Genomic DNA, 23878 nt, shown 5'->3' on the forward strand with positions numbered 1-23878 from the left:
TTAAGAAAGCTTATGGGGTGTAGGCTTTCATAAGTTGAGGGATAGCGTTTAAGAGTTGCGATGTAATGATGCAGCTCTATAAAACTCTGGTTAGGCCACACTTGGAGTATTGTGTCCAGTTCTGGTCACCTCACTATAGGAAGGATGTGGAAGCATTGGAAAGGGTACAGAGGAGATTTACCAGGATGCTGCCTGGTTTAGAAAGTATGCATTATGATCAGAGATTAAGGGAGCTAGGGCTTTACTCGTTGGAGAGAAGGAGGATGAGAGGAGACATGATAGAGGTGTACAAGATAATAAGAGGAATAGATAGAGTGGATAGCCAGCGCCTCTTCCCCAGGGCACCACTGTTCAATACAAGAGGACATGGCTTTAAGGTAAGGGGTGGGAAGTTCAAGGGGAATATTAGAGGAAGGTTTTTTACTCAGAGAGTGGTTGATGCGTGGAATGCACTGCCTGAGTCAGTGGTGGAGGCAGATACACTAGTGAAGTTTAAGAGACTACTAGACAGGTATATGGAGGAATCCAAGGTGGGAGCTTATATGGGAGGCAGGGTTTGAGGGTCGGCACAACATTATGGGCCAAAGGGCCTGTACTGTGCTGTACTATTCTATGTTCTATGTTCCATGATATATTCTGGTAAGGGGGAAGATAGACAGAAATTCAGTTACTCTATTGAATATATATGCACCTCCAGAAAGTGATATTAGTTTCTTCCAGAAAATCACTAATATTATGGTAACGGAAACAAAAGTTCTCTTGATATGTGGGGGACACTTAAATTTACAATTACAACCAAACTTACTCTTTCAATAGAAAAACCTATGAAATAAGTCTTTATATAAGAAATTTAACACACTTTTTGAAGATGATGGTCTAATTGATATAAGGAGGGACATTTTCCCCGACAGAAGGGATTACACTCATTATTCTGCACCCCCCCCCCATTCTGTATATACAAGAATAGACTATTTTATAACATTTGGAAAAGACAAAGACAAAATAATCACCTGTGGAATTGGGATAATAGATGTAAGTGACCATGCACCTATATATTTATCTGTTGATTTTGACCTACAACCAAAGAATACTATTTGGAAACTAAATTCAATTCTACTCAATGATCCCTATTTTAAGGAACAAATTAAAAAAGAAATTGGTCTTTACTTAGAATTCAATGATAATGGAGAGGTTTCACCTCCCATTCTATGGGATGCTCTGAAGGCTGTTTTAGGCGGGAAAATTATAGCGATATCTTCATATAAGAAAAAAATAAGGAATAAAACATTAGCGGAATTAAAAATAGGCTGAAGGAACTAGAAAAAAAACAATAATTGAGTTTGACACAGAATACATTAGAGGAAATTTTAAAAATTAGGAATGAAATTAATAGCTTGGCTACACAAGAAATCAGGAAAAATTTAATGTTTCTGAAACACAGACACTATGAAAGTGGATCTAAATCTATGAAAATACTGGCATGGAAACTGAAAAAAAAAAATAGCAGAATTAGGGATCCAAGAACAAAAGTGATAAAAAATAAGCTAAGTGAAATTCAAGAAGCTTTTGAAGTGTTTGACAAAACTCTATATTCCAAAGTTCCAGGAGGAAGCATAACCCAAATTGACACCTTCCTGAATTCTTTAGAGTTACCCACTTTAAGCGAAGAACAAAGTAGAACGATGACTGCTGACATAACTGAAGCTGAAATAAAAACTGCAATTAGTAGGCTTAAATTAAGCAGGTCACCAGGATCAGATGGATATAAAGCAGGGTGGTATAAAGAATTTTAAAAAGAGCTAATTCCTGTTTTACTCTCCACACTGAACTGGGCTCTAAGAAAGGCGCAAATGCAACCCAGCTGGAAGGAGGTGATAATCTCAGCTATACCGAAAGAAGGCGAGGATAAAATGGAATGTGGGTCATTTAGACCAATATCTGTTCCTAATGTGGATTATAGAATATTTACCTCCATCATGGCCAAATGATTAGAAGAGTTTCTACCCACACTGATACATAATGATCAGACAGGTTTTATACAACAATGCTAAACACAAGACAATATACGAAGGACACCACATTATGGATCATATACAAAAAAATAAAATTGAAGCAATAGTGATAAACATGAATGCTGAAAAGGCATTTGATTCGGTTAATTGAAATTTTCTTTAGAGTTTTACATAGATTTGGTTTACATGACACAATTATTAAAACAATACAGGCACTATATGACAATCCTACTGCTCAGATTAAGATCAATGGATATTTATCAAATAGTTTTACCCTAGAAAGGGGCACGAGACAGGGTTGTGCATGGGCACCGCTACTCTTCACATTATGTTTGGAACCATTAGCTCAATACATCAGACAAAATGAAGATATCAGGGGAATTACTATTAAAGGGACAAAGCATAAATTGGCCTGTTACACGGATGACATTTTGATCTATCTTGGGCAATCAACATACTCTTTACCTAAATTGAAGCAATCCTTTGAACAATATGGCCAATTATCAGGATACAAGATCAACATAGATTACTTTCATATAACTACAGCCCACCAAGAGAAATTGAAAGTAGATATCCCTGGGCATGGCAAACAGAGTCTTTCAAATATTTGGGCATCATTATGCCAAAAGATTTGGCAAAATTATCAGAATGTAATTATCCGCCTACATATAAAAAAATTAAGGAAGCTATGACTGATTAAGGAAGAGACTGGTGCAAGGGGCAGGGCTTCAGATTCTTGGATCATTGGGATCTCTTCTGGGGGAAGTATGGACGGGTTATACCTGAACCCGAAGGAGACCAATATCCTGGCGGGAAGGTTTGATAGAGCTGTTAGGGAGGGTTTAAACTAATCTGGCAGGGGGATGGGAACCAGAATGATAGAGCCAAGGAAGGGGAAAACAGAAATAAATCTAAGATAGTGAGCAGTAAAGATGTCACAAAAGTCAGGCAGGTGATGGGGCAAATTTGCAGCCATTGGGATGAGTTGCAGTGTAATAAAGTTGCAGTGCAATCAAAACAAAAAGTACCAAATACTGGTCTTAAGGTGTTGTACTTAAATGCACACAGCACAAGGAATAAGGTGGATGATCTTGTCGTACAGCTACAGATTGGCAGGTATGATATTGTGGCCATCACTGAGACGTGGCTAAAGGATGCATGTCTCTGGGAGCTGAACGTCCAAGGATACACGGTTTATCAGAAGGATAGCCAGGTAGGCAGAGGGGGAGGCGTGGCTTTATTGGTAAGCAATGATATCAAGTCATTAGAAAGAGGTGACATAGGATCGGAAGGTGCAGAATCTTTATGGTTGAGCTAAGAAATTGCAGGGGTAAAAGGACCCTGATGGCAGTTATTTATTGGCCTCCAAACAGCTGCAGTGATGTGGACTACAAATTACAACAGGAAATAGAAAAGACTTGTCAGAAGGGCAGTGTTATGATAATTGTGGGGTATTTTAACATGCGAGTGGATTGGGAAAATCAGGTCTGCACTGGATCTCAAGAGAGAATTTATAGAATGTCTGTGAGATGGCTTTTTAGAACAGCTTGTTGTTGAGCCCACTAGGGGATCGGCTGTACTGGATTGGGTATTGTGTAATGAACCGGAGGTGATTAGAGAGATTGAGGTGAAGGAACCCTTAGGAGGCAGTGATCATAACATGATTGAGTTCACTGTGAAATTTGAAAAAGAGAAGCCGAAATCCGATATGTTGGTATTTCAGTGGAGTAAAGGAAATTACAGTGGCATGAGAGAGGAACTGGCCAAAGTTGACTGGAAAGGGACACCGGCGGGAAGGACGGCAGAGCAGCAGTGGCTGGAGTTCATGCGAGAAGTGAGGAAGGTGAAAGACTGGTATATTCCAAAAAAGAAGAAATTTTCGAATGGAAAAAGGATGCAACCGTGGTTGACAAGAGAAGTCAAAGCCAAAGTTAAAGCAAAGGGGAGGGCATACAAGGAAGCAAAAATTAGTGGGAAGACAGAGAATTGGGAAGTTTTTAAAAGCTTACAAAAGGAAACTAAGAAGGCCATTAAAGGGGAAAAGATGAACTATAAAAGGAAGCTAGCAAATAATATCAAAGAGGATACCAAAAGCTTTTTCAAGTATATAAAGAGTAAAAGACAGGTGAGAGTAGATATAGGACCGATAGAAAATGATGCTGGAGAAATTGTAATGGGAGATAAAGAGATGGCAGAGGAAATGAACGAGTATTTTGCATCAGTCTTCACTAAGGAAGACATCAGCAGTATACCGGACACTCAAGGGTGGCAGGGAAGAGAAGTGTGCGCAGTCACAATTAGCAACAGAGAAAGTACTCAGGAAGCTGAATAGTCTAAGGGTAGATAAATCTCCCAGACCAGATGGAATGCACCCTCTTGTTCCGAAGGAAGTAGCTAAGGAGATTGTGGAGGTATTAGCAATGATCTTTCAAAAGCCAATAGATTCTGGCATGGTTCTGGAGGACTGGAAAATTGCAAATGTCACTCCGCTATTTAAAAAGGGGGCAAGGAAGCAAAAAGGAAATTATAGACCTGCTAGCTTGACATCGGTGGTTGGGAAGTTGTTGGAGTCAGTCGTCAAGAATGAGGTTACCGAGTACCTGGAGGCATATGACAAGATAGGCAGAACTCAGCATGGTTTCCTTAAAGGAAAATCCTGCCTGACAAACCTATTACAATTTTTTGAGGATATTTCAAGTAGGCTAGACAAGGGAGACGCAGTGGATGTTGTATATTTGGATTTTCAGAAGGCCTTAGGTGCCACACATGAGGCTGCTTAACAAGATAAGAGCCCATGGAATTACAGGAAAGTTACATACGTGGATAGGGCATTGGCTGATTGGCAGGAAACAGACAGTGGGAATAAAGGGATGCTATCCTGCTTGGCTGCCGGTTACCAGTGGTGTTCCACAAAAGTCCTTGTTGGGGCTGCTTCTTTTTACGTTGTACATCAACAATTTGGATTATGGAATAGATGGCTTTGTGGCTAACTTTGCTGATGATACAAAGATAGGTGGAGGGGCTGGTAGTGCTGAGGAAACAGAGTCTGCAGAGAGAGTTGGATAGATTGGAAGAACAGGCAAATAAGTGGCAAATGAAATACCATGTTGGAAAGTTTATGGTTATGCACTTTGGCAGAAGAAATAAATGGGCAGACTATTATTTAAGTGGGGAGAGAATTCAAAGTTCTGAGATGCAACGGGACTTGGGAGTCCTCGTGCAGGATACCCTTAAGGTTAACCTCCAGGTTGAGTCCGGTGGTGAAGAAGGCGAATGCAATGTTGGCATTCATTTCTAGAGGAATAGAGTATAGGAGCAGGGATGTGATGTTGAGGCTCTATAAGGTGCTGGTGAGACCTCACTTGGAGTACTGTGGGTAGTTTTGGGCTCCTTATTTAAGAAAGGATGTGCTGACGTTGGAGAGGGTACAGAGAAGATTTACTGGAATGATTCCTGGAATGAGAGGGTTAACATATGAGGAACGTTTGTCCGCTCTTGGACTGTATTCCTTGGAGTTTAGAAGAATGAGGGGAGACTTCAGAAACATTTCGAATGTTGAAAAGCATGGACAGAGAGGATGTGGCAAAGTTGTTTCCCATGATGGGGAGGTCTAGTACGAGAGGGTATGATTTAAGGATTGAAGGGCGCCCATTCAGAACAGAGATGCGAAGAAATTTTCTTAGCCAGAGGGTGGTGAATCTGTGGTATTTGTTGCCACGGGCGGCAGTGGAGGCCAAGTCATTAGGTGTATTTAAGGCAGATATTGATAGGTATCTGAGTAAGGGCATCAAAGGTTATGGTGAGAAGGCAGGGGGACTGGGACTAAATGGGAGAATGGATCAGCTCATGATAAAATGGCGGAGCAGACTCAATGGGCCAAATGGCCGACTTCTGCTCCTTTGTCTTATGATCTTATATAACAAGATGGAGCCTAATTCCCTTTTTATTGTCAGTTCAAGGATTGAATCCATTAAAATGAATATATTGCCCAGACTATTATATCTCTTTCAGACCCTACCAACAGAGATTGACCAAAACCAATTCAATGAATGGAACAAAATGTTATCAAGATATATATGGCAAGGTAAAAGGCCTAGAGTTCGTCTTAAAACTTTGCAATTAGTCAAGGAAAAGGGGGGGATGGGGCCTACCTTCTCTTAGAGATTACTATTTTGCAGCACAGTTGAGAGCCGTGATATGCTGGTGCAACCCATCATATGACACTCAATGGAAAAACATTGAGGAGAGGATACTTTCCACCCCTATGCAGGCAATTTTGGCTGATAACAACCTACAAGGTTACATAAATACTACTGATAACCCATGGGTGAAATAGACTCTTAAAATATGGAAAACTATTATAAAAGAATATAAACTAGAGGGAGATATTGTAATTCTTAAATGGTGTGCATATGACTCGGATTTTAAGCCAAATAAATTGGATGCTAGATTTAAGGACTGGACAGCTAAAGGAATACCAGTTCTTTACAATATAACGAAAGAAGGAACACTGTCCAGTTTTGAAATGCTTAAAGAGAAACATTTATTAGAAAAACAAGACTTTTACTAGTATTTACAGATGTGACAGTATGTTAATAGAAGGGTTAAAAACGTAACCAAGGCAAGTGCATGTTTGATAGAGCTATTTAGAAAAGCATTTCAAGCGTGTATAAGGGTTTGTCAAATCTTAAAACACATTCGACTTCATACATTAAAACAAAATGGGAGAAGGAAGGAGGGATAATTATATCTGAGGAAGAATGAACAATAATATGGAGGTATCAATGGAAGTGTACCAGTTCACAGAAATGGAGGTAGTTTGGATGGAAAAACTTGATAAGATATTTTATTACACCCTCTCAGAAATCCCATTATGATAGTAACCTCCCTGTTTGCTGGAGAATTTGTGGAAATCAAAATGCAAACCATTATCATATTTTCTGGGAATGCCCCGTTTTCAAAGACTATTGGAGTGGGATACACAATGCCCTACAAGACATCTTTAAATGTGAAATACCCTTAGAAAGTAAGACCATTATTTTGGGTATATACCTCAAGAATGGTTGAAAAGGGATAAATATTTAATGAATATACTGCTGGTGGCTGGTAAAAAGACTCTTACCAGGAAATGGTTACCACAGGAGAGCCCAACTCTAAATGCATGGATGGAAATTACAATGGACATTTACAAAATGGAGAAGATAACAGCATCTGTTAATCATAAGTTGGAACAGTTTGATTTGTACTGGGAAAAAATGGTTTAACTACATAACACATCATAGGCCTGATTTTATTCTCACAAATCAATGAATACGTTGCTTAAAAAAAAATCACTCACTACTTGTACATAGTTTTCTCCTTTTGCTTGTTCTTTCTTTCCTCTCTTTTCTTTAGGTGTATACCTCAGATAAATATTATGGAGATTTGTGGCAAATATAACTATGATATATATGTACAGTATCTGAAATACATCTTATGGAAATGTTTGTTTGTTGATGAACTTCAATAAAAAATAAATTACAAAAAAAAACAAAGTCAAAGTCTGTTCTCATCTGTACACGTATGCACAGCTACAGTGAAAACCCTACTTACAATGTCATATGCACATTGCATTATATAACCAGCATACACAAGAAAACAAAAATATGCCCATTTTAATGCAAAATGACTGAAGGATCATAGTGCTGCTGCATTAATAATTAGAGCTATTCTGTTTGTTACTTCCGTTCTTGAACCTAGTGGTGTGGGAATTCCTGCCAAATGGTAGCTGTAAGAACGTGGCAAGGCCCAGATACTGGGAATCTTTGATAATGGATGATGCCTTCTTGAGGCTACACCTCCTATAGGTACTACCGATGGTAGGGAGGGATATACCTGTGATGTATTTATGTGATTTATATCCACTACAATATTGAAGCATTGCACTGTCAGCCGATCTCCCTCACCTTGCAGCCTTACCTGATCTATATGCATTGCACCTTGATCAGCGAGCTCCTCAGGTTTGCTTTCATTTGTATCTACTCCTTTGTTTGTTTTATAGTCCTGAGAAGAAGTCTCTGAATCACCCAGTATATTATGGAGGCGCCTGTCCAGGTGTGCCCTTATTCCATGTGGGAACGTGCTAAAAGTAGAATTACAACAGATTTACAAACAGAACCATAGCTGGAGCCTTGTGCAATGTTCCCAAGGAATCCTTATAATCTAAAAAGTAAACCACTACTTTCCAAATCATGTTTTGGAAGACAAATCTGAATTTTTACTGCAGCGACATCTAGTGATTTCCTTGGATGTCTATCAATGGAATTTATTGGAACCTGTTCTCACTGTTAAAAGATTTTGTCCCTGAAGGCTTGATGGTGGTGATGGAGTAGGTGAGTTTCAGGCTAATAAGCTTACAGAGACCCAAGTGACTACAGATGATAGGGGGGTTCTGACATAATTCTCACACCCCACTCATTTGCCTACCATCCCCCCTCACCTGGATCTACCTCTGCTGCCAGCTTTTGCTCCACCCCTTACTCCTCAGCGTTCTTATACTGGCTATCCTCTTCATTCTTTCAATCATATGAAGGGTCTGACACAAAACGCTGACTGTTCATTACCTTCCATATATCTGACCAGATGAGTTCTTACAGGAGTTTGTGTGTTGCCAATAAGCTTACAGCTTGGCTAGCAATCCAGGGATATGATTTTAAACCTTGCTTCAGCAATGGTGGAATGTACTATTAGTTAAAAAATAATTTGTAATTGAATTTTAAAAGAAAAAATATCCTGAGTAGTGTGGATCATGAAATAAGCAGATTATTGTGAAACTCAATTGGTTCTCTCAAGTCCTTCTTGGAGAACATCAGCCATTCTCACCAGTCCTCTACTGTATGCGACCCAGACCCAGACAATAAGTTTGGCTTTAACTTCCCTCTGGGCCCAGCAAGCTACTCAATTACTACTATATTAATGCAGAGAAAGAGAAATGCCAGACAGACTGAACAGCATTTAGTAAATCACCAGACTTGGACATAACAAGTCACTCCATGTCTGGTTGACCTTCTTGTGAATACCTGGGGACTGTTATCTAAAGTCAGGGGGCTGACCCACAGATTAGTCAAACAATGGCCTAACGTGGAAGCTAGTGAGTTCAGGGAAGAGAACAGAGTTGTCGTGAAACATCTACATTACAAAAGAGGAGGTATTGGTACTGCTGAAACATATAAAGGTGGCTAATTCCCCAGGACCTGACCAAGTGTATCCAAGGAACCTGTGGGAAACAAGGAAAGGACCCCTGCCAGAGATGTAATCACGGGTGAGGTAACAGAAGACATGAGGGTGGCTAATGTTGTGCCTTTGTTTAAAATGGGCTACAGAAAAAAAAAGCCAGGGAATAACAGTCCAGTGAGCCCAACATCAGTAGTGGGGAAGTTACTGGAAGAGATTCTGAGAAACAGAATCTATCTGCATTTGAAAAGGCTAAAGTCACTGTGACTATGTTCATGTCTCATGAGTTTGACGGAGTTTTTTGAAGAGGTGACGAAAGGGACCGAGAAAGGTAGAGCGATAGTTATTGTCTACATTGACTTTATAAAGCCTTTTGACAAGGTCCCCATGGGTTGGCTCGTCCACAGGGTGACAGGGATCTTCAGTGAGCTCATTAATAGATACAAAAGTGGCTTGGTAGTAGAAGTCAGAGGGTGATAATGAAGGATTGTTTTTCCAAACTGAAGGCCTGTGACCAATACAGTACTGAGTCCTGTATATTATTGATCTGAATGAGAACATGGATGGCATAATTAATATATTTGCAGATAACACCAGAACTGATGACATAGCAAATAGTGAAGAAGGTCATCCAAGATTACAACAAGATACAGATCAACTGGGAAAATGGGTAAAGAAATGGCAGATGGAATTAACTCAGAAGTGTGAAGTAGATCTTGGTAAGTTAAAACAAGTTGGGATGTACTGAGAACCCTGGAAAGTGTTGCAGAATAGATGAGACCCAAGGGTACTATTACATAATTCCCTGAAAGTGGCAAAACAGGTAGACAGGTGGTGAAGGTGGTTTTTTGAAATGAATTGAATTGATTTTATTGCTTACATCCTTCATGTACATGAGGAGAAAAATCTACATGTTACATCTCTGTCTAAATGTGCAATTTATTGTCATTTATAATAAATTGTATGTACAACAGGACAGTTGATATAACATAGAAATATAATCGTAACAGCATGAATTAATCAGTCTGATGGCCTGGTGGAAAAAGCTGTATTGGACCTGTTGGTCCTAGCTTTTATGCTGCAGCATGGACTAGAAGGGACGAGATGGCCTGTTTCAGTGCTGTAATTGTTGTATGGTTATATGGTTATATGGTATCATTTCCCGGATGTAGCAGCTGGAACAGTTTGTGGTGGGGGTGATTCAGGTCCCCAGTGATCCTTCAGGCCTTTTTCACACATCTGGTTTTGTAAATGTCCTGAATAGTGGGAAGCTCACATCTGCAGATGCTCTGAGTTGTCCACACCACTCTCTGCAGAGTCCTGCAACCGAAGGAAGTACAGTTCCCACACCAGGCAATGACGCAGCCAGTCAAGATGCTCTCAATTGTGCCCCTGTAGAAAGTTCTCAGATTTGGGAGCCATACCAAACTTCTTCAACTGTCTGAGGTGAAAGAGGCACAGTTGTGCTTTTCTCACCACGCAGCCGGTATGTACAGCCCACGTCAGATCCTCGGTGATGTTTATGCTGAGGAACTTAAAGCTGTTCACCCTCTCAACCCCAGATCCATTGATGTCAATAAGGGTTAGCCTGTCTCCATTCCTTCTGTAATCCACAACCAGCTCCTTTGTTTTTGCGACATTGAGGGAGAGGTTGTTTTCTTGACACGACTGTGTCGGGGTGATGACTTCTTCTCAACACTCACAACACGCTGGAGGAACTCAGCAGGCCGGGCAGCATCCGTGGAAACAATCAGTCGACGTTTCAGGGCAGAACCCTTCATCAGGACTGAAGACGGAAGGGGCAGAGGCCCTATAAAGAAGGTGGGGGGAGGGTGGGAAGGAGAAGGCTGGTAGGTTCCAGGTGAAAAACCAGTAAGGGGAAAGATAAAGGGGTGGGGGAAGGGAGGTAGGGAGGTGATAGGCAGGAAAGGTGAAGAAAGAATAGGGGAAAACACAATGGGTAGTAGAAGGAGGCTGAACCATGAGGGAGGTGATAGGCAGCTGGGGGAGGGGGCAGAATGACATAGGGATAGGGGAAGGGAGGGGGAGAGAATTACCGGAAGTTGGAGAATTCTATGTTCATACCAAGGGGCTGGAGTCTACCTAGATGGTATACGAGGTGTTGCTCCTCCAACCTGAGTTTAGCCTCATCATGGCAGTAGAGGAGGCCATGTATGGACATATCTGAATGGGAGTGGGAATGAGATAGCAGCTCGTTCCACACTCCCATCTCTCTCTAAGTGAAGAAGTTCCCCCTAAGCCTTTCCCCTTTCACCCTAAAGCCATGTCCCTCTCGTACTTAGCTCTCCTAATCTAAGTGGAAAGAGACTACTCGCATCTACTCTGTCTATACCCCTCATAATTTTGTAAACCTCTATCTTCTATGCTCCAAGTCACAATGTTAATAACAAACTCAGAAACTTTGATGAGACTTAATTTAAAGTTCTATATACTTCCTTTTATTTTACAGCATAATTTTAAATTATTGCTATATTATTGTGTCATTTAAGTCATTAATGAATGCTATGACTACTTAAGGTCCTAGTTCAGTTCCTGGTGAGATACCCTTAGTCATAGAACAACATAACACAAATACAGGCTCTTTAGCCAATGAATCCATGCCAACCATAGTGCCCACCCAGCTAGTCCCAATATCCTGCGTTCGGGCCATAGCCCTTAAGCTCTGACCCTCCATGTGTGTATCCAAGGGCTTCTTAAATGACCCAATTGTACTTGCACCAACCACTTCCTCTTTCAGCTCATTCCATATACTCACCACCCTCTGCATAAAAAAGCTGCCCCTCAGATCCCTTTTAAATCTTTCTTTTCACGCTCTAAATCTATGCCCCCTAGTTTTGGACCCCCTGCCCTAGAGAAAAGACAGCAACCATTCACCTTATCAATACCCCTCATAATTTAAAAACATTTGTATACTATGTTCTTTCTCTCAATTAAAATTCCAAATGGCACCATATATTTTTTCCCAGTATCTAGTGGGATTGAAGCACTTACTCACCTCAGCAGTTGCTCATTTCTTCTTGCATCTGTTGAAGTCACCGCATATGAAGCAGTTATGGCTTCAAGTAATAGCTGGACAGCAGTTTTCACCAGTCGACTGATAAGCTCTTGGAAGAGGTGATCTACCAGTTTCAGGAACCTGATGAACACCATGAGGAGGGGTCTTGACTCCACAATCTCAGTAAATGTTGGCCTCTCACTCAAATTGCTGGGTTCTGCTGTAAATAACTTCCTGAATCCTTCTGCTGTGGCTTTCTGCAGAGTTGGAGAGCAAGGAAATCACAAGCATAAATTAGAAATTCCACTTTGTGTTGATTTAACAAAATGAAGTTAAATCCAAGACCCTGTAACTCAACAGGAAATGCAGCTGAGGTAAAAGCTAGGTCTCACTCACTCGAGGATTACACAATGCACCAGTTATTTAGGAGAAATAAAAGGTTTCTTCAGTGGAATTCTGCATCCCTGGAGGTTGTGCACACTTAGGGAATCCAACATATGGGATGGAGCAGTAAAGTGGGATCAATGTAAAAATTCATCTGTGGTCTCAGGAGGTCAAATAGACTTCACCTGCTCCCTTCTCCTTCCTGGTCCAGTCAGCCACTAAAGAGGTCACTGAGTGTATGTTCATGGTCTTCTGCTGCTGTAGCCTATCCACTTCAAGGTTTGACATGTTGTGTGTTCAGAGATGCTTTTCTGCACACCACTGTTATAACACATGGCCATTCAAAATACTGTCGCCTTCCTGTGAGCTTCAACCAATCTGGCCATTCTCCTCTGATCTCACTCATTAACAAGGCATTTTCACCTACAGAACTGGTGCTCACTGTATGGTTTTTTTTTTGTTTTTTGTACCATTCTCTGTAAACTCTAGACACTGTTGTGTATGAAAATCCCAGGAAATCAGCAGTTTCTGAGATATTCAAACCTCCCTGTCTAGCACCAATAATCATTCCACAGTCAAATTCACTGAGATCACATTTCTTCCCTATTTTGATATTTGGTTTGAACAACAACTGTACCTCTTGCCCATGTCTGTCTGCTTCTTTGTTTGAGTTGTTGCCGCATGATAGGCTGATTAGATATTTGCATTAGTAAACAGGTGTACAGACGTACCTAATAAAGTAGTTCATCTATTGTTCACCACACTCCCCCACCCCCACCATCCATGCCTGGTTCTGATTCCATCTGCCATTCATCCCTCTCCTAATGATTCTCATTATTCTAAACACAGAAGATTCTGCAGATCTTCAAATCTTGACCAATACACACAAAATGCTGGTGGAACTCAGCAGGTCAGGCAGCATCTATAGTGGGGAATAAACAGTGAATATTTTTGGTGAAGGCCCTTCATCAGCACTAGAAAGGAAAGGGGCAGAAGCCAGAAAAAGGTAGAGGGAGGAGGAGAAGTAAAAGCTTGGTGAGACCAGGTGAGGGGAAAGTGGGTGGATGGGGCAAAAGGGGTATGATGCAGGAAGTTGGGAGGTGATAGGTGGAAGAGGTAAAGGAATGCAAAAGCTATAGAATGAAGAAATAACAGGAGACAACAATGGACCATGGAATAACAGCAAGGAAATGGGAAACCAGAGGGAGATGATGGGAAGGATGAACAGAGGTGAGTGATTACCAGAGTTAGAAAAATCAGTGTTCATGCCATCAGATTAGAGGCTACCTAGATGGAATAGGAGGAGTTGCTCCTCCGACTTGAGTTTGGCCTCATCATGGCAATGGAGGTAGGCGATGGACAGACATGCCAGTGTAAGAATGGGAAGTCAAATTGAAATGGGTGGCTACCAGGAGATTCTGACTGTTGCAGTGGCAGAGAAAAGGTGCTTAACCAACCAGTCTCCAAATCCATATTGGGTCTCATCATTGCCGAGGATACAATAGATAACTTCAACAACTTTCAGGTGAAGTATCACCTCACCTGGAAGGACTGTTTGGCATCCTGAACAGTGGTGAGGAAGGGGGCATGGGGGCAGGTGTAGCACTTGTCACCGTCACAGGGATAACTGCCAGGACAGAGATCAGTGGGGAGGAATGAGTGGACAAAGAAGTAACATTGAGAATGATCCCTACAGAAAGCAGAGGGGAAGAAGGAAGGATGTACTTAGTGGTACGATCCTTTTAGAAACGGTGGAAGCTGTGGAGTACTGGCTGGATACAGAGGCTCAGAGGGTGGAAGGTAAGGACAAGGGGAATTCCATCCCTGTTATAACGGTGGGGGCAGATGTGCAGGAAATGGAGGAAATAAGGGTGAGGGCAGCAATGATAGTGGTGGTAAAAGAAGACATCTCAGTTGGAGGAAGAAAAAGGAGTTGTTGCCAGAAATTGTTAAATTGACTATTAAGTCCTGAGGGCTGCAATGTTCCCAGATGGAAAATAAGGTGTTGTTTTTCAAGCTTATTTTGGGTATTATTAGTTCAATGTGGGAAGCCCAAACCAGATATGGCCATAAATCTCCATTTGAATTTTTTTCCTCTTGTTTTTAACTACTGTTTTTTAAAGTAGCTGTTACCTTGACAACTTTAGTCTGAACCCTACAGCAGACATTTCCCTTGGTTCTCTCCACCCATCTCCCTATCTCCAAATTAAACACAGTTGTTTATTTTACTTTTCCAGTTCTGATGAACCGAAGCATTGACTGCTTTTTTCTCCACGCTGATGCAACTTGACCTGCTGAATGCTTCCGGTATTTTCTGTTTCATGACAACAGAAGCATGTCCAAAGGCGATTGCTGAGATTGTCACAAACGTTAAAGTCTATAGAAAGGTTGTATTTTCCTGAAGAACAAGAAAGCAGTGTCTCCGTCCCAAGTAACATCTTGTGTTAATATCTTCCTGTCTGACCGTTATAAAGTGAATCATTTTATCAAATGTCTTGCCCTTTATTCCCTCCAAGCTCCTTCTTCACCTGCACCACTGAGACAAGTAAGGTTGGGATACCCAATCTCACTCATTCTTCAGGAGAGCAACTGTGGTAAACCATATATATGTATGTTGTAACTGGGTTACCTGTCTGGACACGCCCCTCTGCTGACTGCCCCTGTGGCTCCTCCCACAGATTCCTGTATAAAGGTGTTTCGCCTTGCCCCCCCCCCTCAGTCCAGGGGCAGACACTCACTGTGGAGGTCGTATTGTACAGCGAATAAAAGCCTTTCAGTATTTTACCCAACTTCAGTCTTTTGGAGTTATTGAAGGTGCTTCAATTTTATTCGCTGTACATTTTAAAGCATGGAACACGCACTGAGACCCGACAAATTAGACCTCAATCTGCAAACGCCTGAAGCTGGAAACGCTTTCGAACTCTGGCTGGCCTGCTTCGAAGCGTATCTAGAGGAGATTAAAGCCACTGACCCCATAGCGAAGCGCAGAGTTCTACTCTCCAGGGTCAATCCACGGGTCTATTCACTGATCAGAGACCAGCCGAGCTACAATGGCGCGATGAGCACCCTCAAAAGACAATATCTGCGGCCGATAAACAGCGTCTATGCTCAGCACCGCTTAGCGACATGGCAACAACGGCCCGGGGAATCAAGTGCTGAGTTCGTCCAGGCCCTACGGACACTTGTGTGAGCGTGCAATTGCCAGGAGCTGATGGCGGCACAGCATGCAGAGCTCCTAGTGAGAGACGCCTTCGTCATGGGGACCAGGTCAGTGTATGTGCGCCAGCGGCTGTTGGAAAAAGCCGATCTTACCTTAAGTGCTGCGATCGAACTGGCTGACACGCTGGAGGCCGCTCTGCACAACTCTGAGGCTCTCCAGGTATGCGATTCCCTGATGACCTTGTGGGCGTCGCAGACCCCGCAACCCGCTGGCAAACCGACCTCGGCTGCCGCCACTCACGAGTCCGCGAAGTGCTACTTCTGCGGACTAGAGAAGCACCCCAGAAACGCTGCCCGGCCCGAGAAGCTACCTGTTCCAGCTGCAGAAAGAAGGGCTACTTCGCAAAGGTCTGTAAGTCCAAACCACGAGCGGGATCGAGCAGCGCTGCGTGCGAAACATGGGGGTCGCCATCTTCCCTGTACGCCGCCACCACGTGCGAGACATGGGGGCGGCCATCTTGGTCGGCGCCGCCTCCCACCGCCTACAACCAATGGGTGCTCCTGGGGCACCCCACCGTGCCGGACCAAGGCAGCGACCCAACCCTGGCTTCCATGACCCTCAACCAAAGCGCTGCCCACCAGCTCGCAAGGTCAATGATGGACATCCTGGTGGAGGGGCGCAGGACAAGCTGCCTGTTTGACACAGGCAGCACGGAGAGTTTTATCCACCTGGACATGGTGCAGCATTGCGGACTCGTGATACGGCCGGTAAGTCAGAGGGTCACCATGGCTTCCGGGTCGCATACAACAGACATCGGGGGGGGGGGGGGGTTGTGTAGCAACACTAGTGGTGCGGGGCACAGAATATCAAGACTTTACGTTACTGGTTATACCTCAATGGTGTGCCCCTGTGCTATTGGAGCTCGACTTCCAGAGCCACCTGAAGAGCGTGATTAATGAAGTATGATGGGCCCCTCCCACCAATTACCATTGAAAATCCCCAGTTTTGTAGGGATACGTCACATACTCTGCTACAGACCACACACCAACCCGCACATCCCACCCAACACCACACCAACTGCCGCACTACCGACGCCACTTGCGGCCTCTCCACCCTCAGGATCCCTCCCCCAACACTGTTCGCCAACCTGACCCCTGACTGTAAACCTGTGGCAACTAAAAGCAGGAGGTACAGCGCGGGGGGACAGAGCCTTCATTAAGTCGGAGGTGCAGCAGCTGCTCAGGGAGGGGGTCACTGAGGCAAGCACAAGTCCTTGGAGGGCGCAGGGGTCATTGTTCAGAATGGGGAGAAGAATAGGACGGTCGTGGACTATAGCCAGACTATCAATAGGTTCACGCAGCTCGACGCGTACCCTCTACCCCACATCGTGGATATGGTCAATCAGATAGCACAGTACAAGATGTACTCGTCCATGGACCTAAAATCCGCTTACCATCAGCTCCCCATTTGCCGGGAGGACCGCCCTTACACCGCCTTCGAGGCAGACAGCAGGCTTTATCACTTTCTGCGCGTCCCCTTCAGTGTACGAATGGTGTATCTGTCTTCCAGAGGGCAATGGACCGGATGGTGGACCAGTGCCAACTGAAGGCCACGTTCCCATATCTGGATAACATCACCATCTGCGGTCACGACTAGCAGGATCACAACAACAACCTCCAAAAATTTCTCCAAGCGGCCAAAGCTTTCAATCTCACCTATAACAAGGACAAGTGTGTATTCGGGACCACCCGACTTGCTATCCTTGGGTGTGTCGTGGAGAATGGAGTCATTGGGCCTGACCCTGACCGTATGCGCCCCCTGTTGGAACTCCCTCTTCCCAATACCCTCAGAGCCCTCAAAAGGTACCTGGGCTTCTTTTCATATTATGCCCAATGGGTCTCTAACTACGCAGACAAGGCCCGCCCCCGGTCAAGTCCACCACATTCCCCCTCTGCCGAGGCCCGCGCGGCCTTCAGCCGCATAAAAGGGGACATTGCCAAAGCAGCAATGCATGCGGTGGATGAGTCCATTCCCTTCCAAGTAGAGAGTGACGCCTCCGACTTTGCACTGGCTGCTGCCCTCAACCAGGCCGGAAGACCGGTGGCATTCTTCTCCCGTACCCTTCAAGGCCCTGAAATTCGGCACTCCATGGTGGAGAAAGAGGCCCAGGCCATAGTGGAAGCTATTAGGCATTGGAGGCACTATCTTGCCGGCAAAAGATTCACCCTGCTAACGGACCAGTGGTCAGTCGCTTTCATGTTTAATAACCAACGGCAGGGCAGAATCAAAAATGATAAAATTCTGGGGTGGAGAATCGAACTCTCCACCTGCAACTATGACATCATGTACAGGCCTGGGAAGCTCAATAAGCCCTCTGATGCCCTATCCTGGGGAATGCGCGCCAGCGCGCAGATCGACCGGCTATACGCCCTACATGTAGATCTTTGCCACCCGGGGGTCACCCGGCTTTTCCACTTCGTGAAAGCCCAGAACCTGCCTTACTCCCTTGAGGAGATCAGGATGATGACCAGGGACTGCCAAGTCTGCACAGAGTGCAAAACACACTTCTACCTACCCGAAAAGGCACAACTCATCAAGGCCACCCACCCCTTTGAGCAACTGAGTGTTGAAGTTAAGGGCCCCCTTCCCTCCACTGACGAGTAAGTACTCGCCATCCCCTGCCCCGACACCACTACCACGTCAGTTATAAAAGCCCTGCGCAAGCTCTTCACTCTGTTTGGATACCTATGCTATATCCACAGTGACAGAGGGTCCTTGTTTATGAGTGACAAGCTGCACCAATATCTACTGGCTAGGGCAATTGCAACTAGTAGGACCACGAGCTATAATCCCCGGGGGAATGGACAGGTGGAGAAGGAGAATGGCACGGTGTGGAAAGCCACACCCTTAGCCTTCAGGTCAAAGGGACTGCCGGTCTCCCGCTGGCAGGAGGTCCTTCCCGAGGCACTCCACTCCATCCGCTCCCTGTTATGCACGGCCACCAACGCCACCCCTCATGAGCGGCTCTTTTCTTTTCCCAGAAGGTCGACCACTGGAACCACCCTACCAACTTGGCTGATGTCCCCGGGGTCAGTGCTGCTCCGGAAACATGCGAAGAGCAATAAATTCTCCCCGATGGTCGAGAGGGTTCACTTACTTCATGCGAACCCTCAGTATGCCTATGTGGTTTTACCTGATGGGCAGGAGGACATGGTCTCCATCCGCGACCTGGCGCCCGCAGGAGCACCGGGCCCCTACCCTGAACACTCCGTGGTGACTATTCACCCTGTACCCACCGATGTATGTACCCATGAGACACTGCGCACTCTAAACCCTACACAGACACCACACGTCACTCCCATACCGGGCATGACGCACACGCACAAGGGATTAACAACGCCTAACGTGCTGGCACCTCAAATCAGGCCGGAGCCAGCACAACCGCCATCGCTGATGCAATCACCACCGATGCTACGTAGATCACAGTGACAGACTCAACTGCCTGATAGGTTTGACCTGTAAATATACTTGTTTTAAATAATGTCAGTCACTTCACCCCGCGGGACTCTTTTTTAAAAAAAAGGGATGAATGTGGATGTATATATATATGTTGTAACTGGGCTAACTGTCTGGACACACACCTCTGCTGACTGCCCCTGTGGCTCCCCCCACAGATTCCTGTATAAAGGTGTTTTGTCTTGCCCCTCCCCCTCAGTCCGGGGGCAGACACTCAGCGTGGAGGTCGTATTGTACAGCAAATAAAAGCCTTTCAGTATTTTACCCAGCCTCAGTCTTTTGGAGTAATTGAAGGTGCTTCAGGAACCTCTGCAGGTCTTCCCCCTTTTGCCATTAATTCTTTATACAGCTGGCACAGGAGGAGGGCTCAAGACAATTCTATAGCCACTTCAAAGGAACAACCTGCCATCAGTACTGATCCTGGTTACTCTGTCATATATATAAGTAAGTGTGTCACATTCCCAACCACCAAACTGCCAATTCCAACTGCATGATATAGGATGGTGCTGCTGCTTCTCACTCAACCTTGGACAGGATGTGGTAGGTGTGGATGTGGTGGGTGTGGCTATGAAGCTACAAGTCAACAATAGAAGAAATGATGAAGACTATTTCTCTTCTGATATTGGACTTCCCTTGGCTACTTTCCTTCTAGTTCAGACTATTAGCATTTTAAGTTCTATATTCTTTATTAAAAATTTAAAGTGATGACCGTTTCCATAGCTTTATCATAGAATAGCACAGAAATACATTTTCACATTTATCTGAACTTACGTATGCCAGTGTTAATATTCTTCCTTAACATCAATTCCTCTCCTCATTATTCACACTAGTTGCATTTTGGGAAGTTAAACCGTGGCAGGACTTGGTGCAGTTCCAAAGAGAGTTGTAGAACAGAGATACCTAGGAGTCTAAGAACATAGTTCCCTGGAAATGGCAACGTGGTGAAGGTGTTTAACACACTGGCCTTCATCAATCAGAGAATTAAGTACAGGAATTGGGATGTCATTTTACAACTGTACTACACTTCATGCATTGTGTGCAGTTCTGGCTGCCCAGCTATAGATTTAGCTATCTTATAAACACTTTCAAAATCGTGTGGTGTAGCTAAGGTTATCAAATTTTTATTTTCGTGGGCATATTTCCATGTTGCATCAATTTATGTCTTTTCTCCTCTTCATCTCAACCATCCCAGCTTCTTACCATGCTCAGAGAAAATTGTTTCTCCTGAAATCTCTATTAGATTCACTCATGACTCCTCTTTTTGAGCTCTTCTGTGTTGGTTAAAGTCATGGAACAAAGATGGACAAAGGGAGTACAGTACATTACACACAAATGGCAAAACAGCTCAAGCAGCTAAATTGTCAATTCCTATTGATATCAAATAGCCATGAGGAGAAATGGCAATGGTGCTCTTCCTCCTGGATGCTTGGAGTTCAATATCTGGCTCTGACACTGCTTATCAATGCTGTCATAGTGGGTGTGAGGTGCATGGGGTATCCAGGGAGGGGTAGCACCTCTGGTGAAGGAGCTTGTTGTGTTCAATCTGGGCCAGCTCATTCACTTTTTGTCCCCACTGGACACTCAGTTCTCACTTGTAGCTCCAAGTAGCTGTTTGCAAGCAACAGAGCCACACTCTGGTACACCCCTTCAACAGGCAGGCTAAACCAGGTGAGAGTAGCCGGCTGGCCTTGCACCCCAGGGAGATAGGAGCATGTCTGTCCTAGCGATGTGAAGTCAGCACCAGTAGCCTGGGCAGATGAGGTCCACAGTGGGATCCAAGGGTCAGGAAAGCGGTTCTGCAATGCTCCGTGAACACTGAAGGGTATGAAGAACCAGAGAAGATCTTATGGTCATCTACTGCAACCAAGACCCCAGTTATGATGACTACTCAAACCACTGGACCAGCACTTCCAAGGTCAAGAGAGTGGAACTACCCCAGTGTGATGGCTCTTCCATTTCAAAAAGTTTCCCACACAGGTTTCCTGTTATAGTCATAGTCACAGTCATACTTTATTGATCCCAGGAGAAATTGGTTAATTTGGTCATATCGTTGGATATGACAGACAACCACCAGTATCGTGGAGTAATGCAACATGGAAACAGGCCCTTCAGCACAACTTGACTACACCAACTAAGGTGCCCTCCTTAGGTAGTCCCATTTACCAGCATTTGGCCCATATTTCCTATCCATGCACATGTCCAACTGTCTTTTAAATGTTGCTATTGTACCTGCCTCATCTTCCACTGGCAGTGCATTCCATATATGGACCACCCACTGCATAGAGAAGTTGCCCCTAATATACTTTTTAAATCTATCCACTCTCACCTAAATCTATGCCCTCTAGTTTTTGGTTCCCTTTCCTTGGGAAAAAGTCATTGAGTTCACCCTATCTATGCCTCTCATGATTTTATAAGGTCATGCTTCAGTCTCCTCCACTCCAAGGAATAAAGTCCTAGCTTGCCCAACAACCTGCCATAACTCAGGCCCTCGAGTCCTGGCAACATCCTCATAAATCTGTGTTGTTTTTCCCAAATGTCCTATCAGCTGTGAGTGGTTTCTGATTACAAGGCAAGCTGGAAGGGTGACAGTGGTTGTGAAATCACCTGCAAACAGGTCTCTTTGACAGACTGAATTATCTTGTATCTGAGGTCGCAAAGTTGTTTCAGTGCATATTTACGTTGCTCACTCTGAATTTCAGCAAACTCCTCGCAGGAATAGGAGTTATTTCTGTCCAGCTGGAAGTGAAAAAGAAAACACTGATGAAGCATTTCACAGAAAAATCTCAGCCTGTCCCTGGAGAACAGACAGCAGGATGGATTCTCCATCTGCTGATTGTGTAACAGGGCTGAATGTTCTCTGTATTTAGGGAGCATGTTAGTAGAGGCCTCACAGTAACTCACAGATTATAGGAGTTGTCTGTGTGAAATTTGCATGGTCTCCACATGGATTTTACCTAGTTTTCACTCATACCCTGAAGATGTGGTTTTGGATCAAGTATCCCTCATCTATCTAAATGGCAAAAGAATAGAGTGAGTGGTTAGACAAACTTAGGGTATTTTCTCTGGAGCACGCAAGTTGAGAAGAGATCTGATGGAGATGTAGAAGATTATGAGAGGTCTAGATACAAAGCCCATATCTTTTTCCTAGGGTTGAAATGTCTCATATTAGGGGGCATGCATTTAGGGTGAGAGTTCAAAGGAGATGTGTGGGACATATGTTTCATACAGAGAGAGATGGGTGACTAGAATACACTGTCAGGTGTGGTAGTGGAGGTAAATATGATAGAGGTGTTCAAGAGGCTCTTAAATAGGTATATGAAGGTGCAGAGAACGGAGGGAAATGGACCTTCGGAATCAGAATTAGGTTCCATAACACTGTCTTATATGACATGAAATTACTTGTTTTGTCTAAGTATAAAGGATTTAATTATGTTTAATTAGCTTGGCACAACATTGCTGGCCAAAGGACCTGTTCCTGTGCTGCACTGTTCGTGTTCTATAAGAATTAATGAACACTGAAGAGAGAACAGATTGTTGGGGTACAGAGTACAAGGACTGTAGGGGGTACAGAGTACAAGGAGAGGGTTCTGTTGGAATTGCTCCTCTGAGATCCATCATTGACCCAACAGACCAAATGAACTCCTTCTGTGTCATTGTATGTAATAAATCAATATGGATTTTATCCCTTGAGGTATTTACAATAGATCTGGAGAGAAAATCCACAGCTACTCAGTATCTGTAAGGCAACTTTAATGTAGTAAAATGTCTCAAATCTTCATTGGACTGACTGCAGAATCCAAATTTCAGCCCTTATGCAAAAACAGTGAAAAGAAAATAGGAAGGGTATAACAAGCATCTGAGAAAAGAGAGAAAAAGAAATACCAGAGAACAGTGCCTAGTAGTTGGAGTGCCATGACAAAGAATGATGGAGCCAAAAAAAAACAGGAGTATAGAGTTCTCTGAGATTTATATAGTAGAAGGCAGCCAAACACTTGATAAGAATTTTAACTTTGAGGCATCACTGTACCTGGTCAGTAAGCTCAAGAGGTAACAGGAAAATATTAGTTTAGACATAGACAGCAGCATGATTATCCAGTGGGAGGCCAGCAAGGTCACAAGTGGAATAGAATCTGAGGGTGATGAACGGTGGATGAAGAGTAATGGAAGCAGGAGTGGAATGGGAAATACTGCCAAGTGGATGCAGATGTTCATGGTTGAGTGGACTGAGAGTAGTAATTCAGTTGCTTCATTTTGAACCCACAACATGATAAGCAGACTTACTTTCACAAAAACAATGGCACTCTCTGCAGATCCTAGACCTCCATTACTTGAGCTGGCTGCTTCACACAATGCCTGTATGTAATATAGGCAGCGCATGAAGATCACATCGGCAAAAAACAGTTGCTTCGTCATAATCATTCTAAAAAACAAAAACATAATGAACAATCAAAATTGGGAAAGACACTTAACTTTGTCCCAGTATTCATTCTTATTTACAGTTCCTCCACAGCCTTACAGCATTCTGTGAACTCTTCCAGACCCCCATTCACTGAAACATCTAATTATGCTTCCTTCTCA

General features: G+C 43.8%; 1 protein-coding gene across 1 annotated transcript in view; it reads right to left on the reverse strand.

Moving 5' to 3' along the window:
* LOC134357419 (dynein axonemal heavy chain 6-like) overlaps positions 1-23878 on the reverse strand; it is a 495424-nt gene that overhangs the window by 427505 nt on the left and 44041 nt on the right. Inside the window, exons 7-10 of the mRNA XM_063068992.1 lie at positions 23582-23720; positions 21905-22036; positions 12241-12497; positions 7971-8133 (exon numbers count right to left, since the gene is read on the reverse strand). Of these exons, the coding sequence (XP_062925062.1) occupies positions 7971-8133; positions 12241-12497; positions 21905-22036; positions 23582-23720 (691 nt within the window). The remainder of the gene's footprint in view (positions 1-7970; positions 8134-12240; positions 12498-21904; positions 22037-23581; positions 23721-23878) is intronic.

The sequence above is a fragment of the Mobula hypostoma genome, chromosome 2 (genome assembly GCF_963921235.1).
Source record: "Mobula hypostoma chromosome 2, sMobHyp1.1, whole genome shotgun sequence".
Taxonomy (NCBI): domain Eukaryota; kingdom Metazoa; phylum Chordata; class Chondrichthyes; order Myliobatiformes; family Myliobatidae; genus Mobula; species Mobula hypostoma.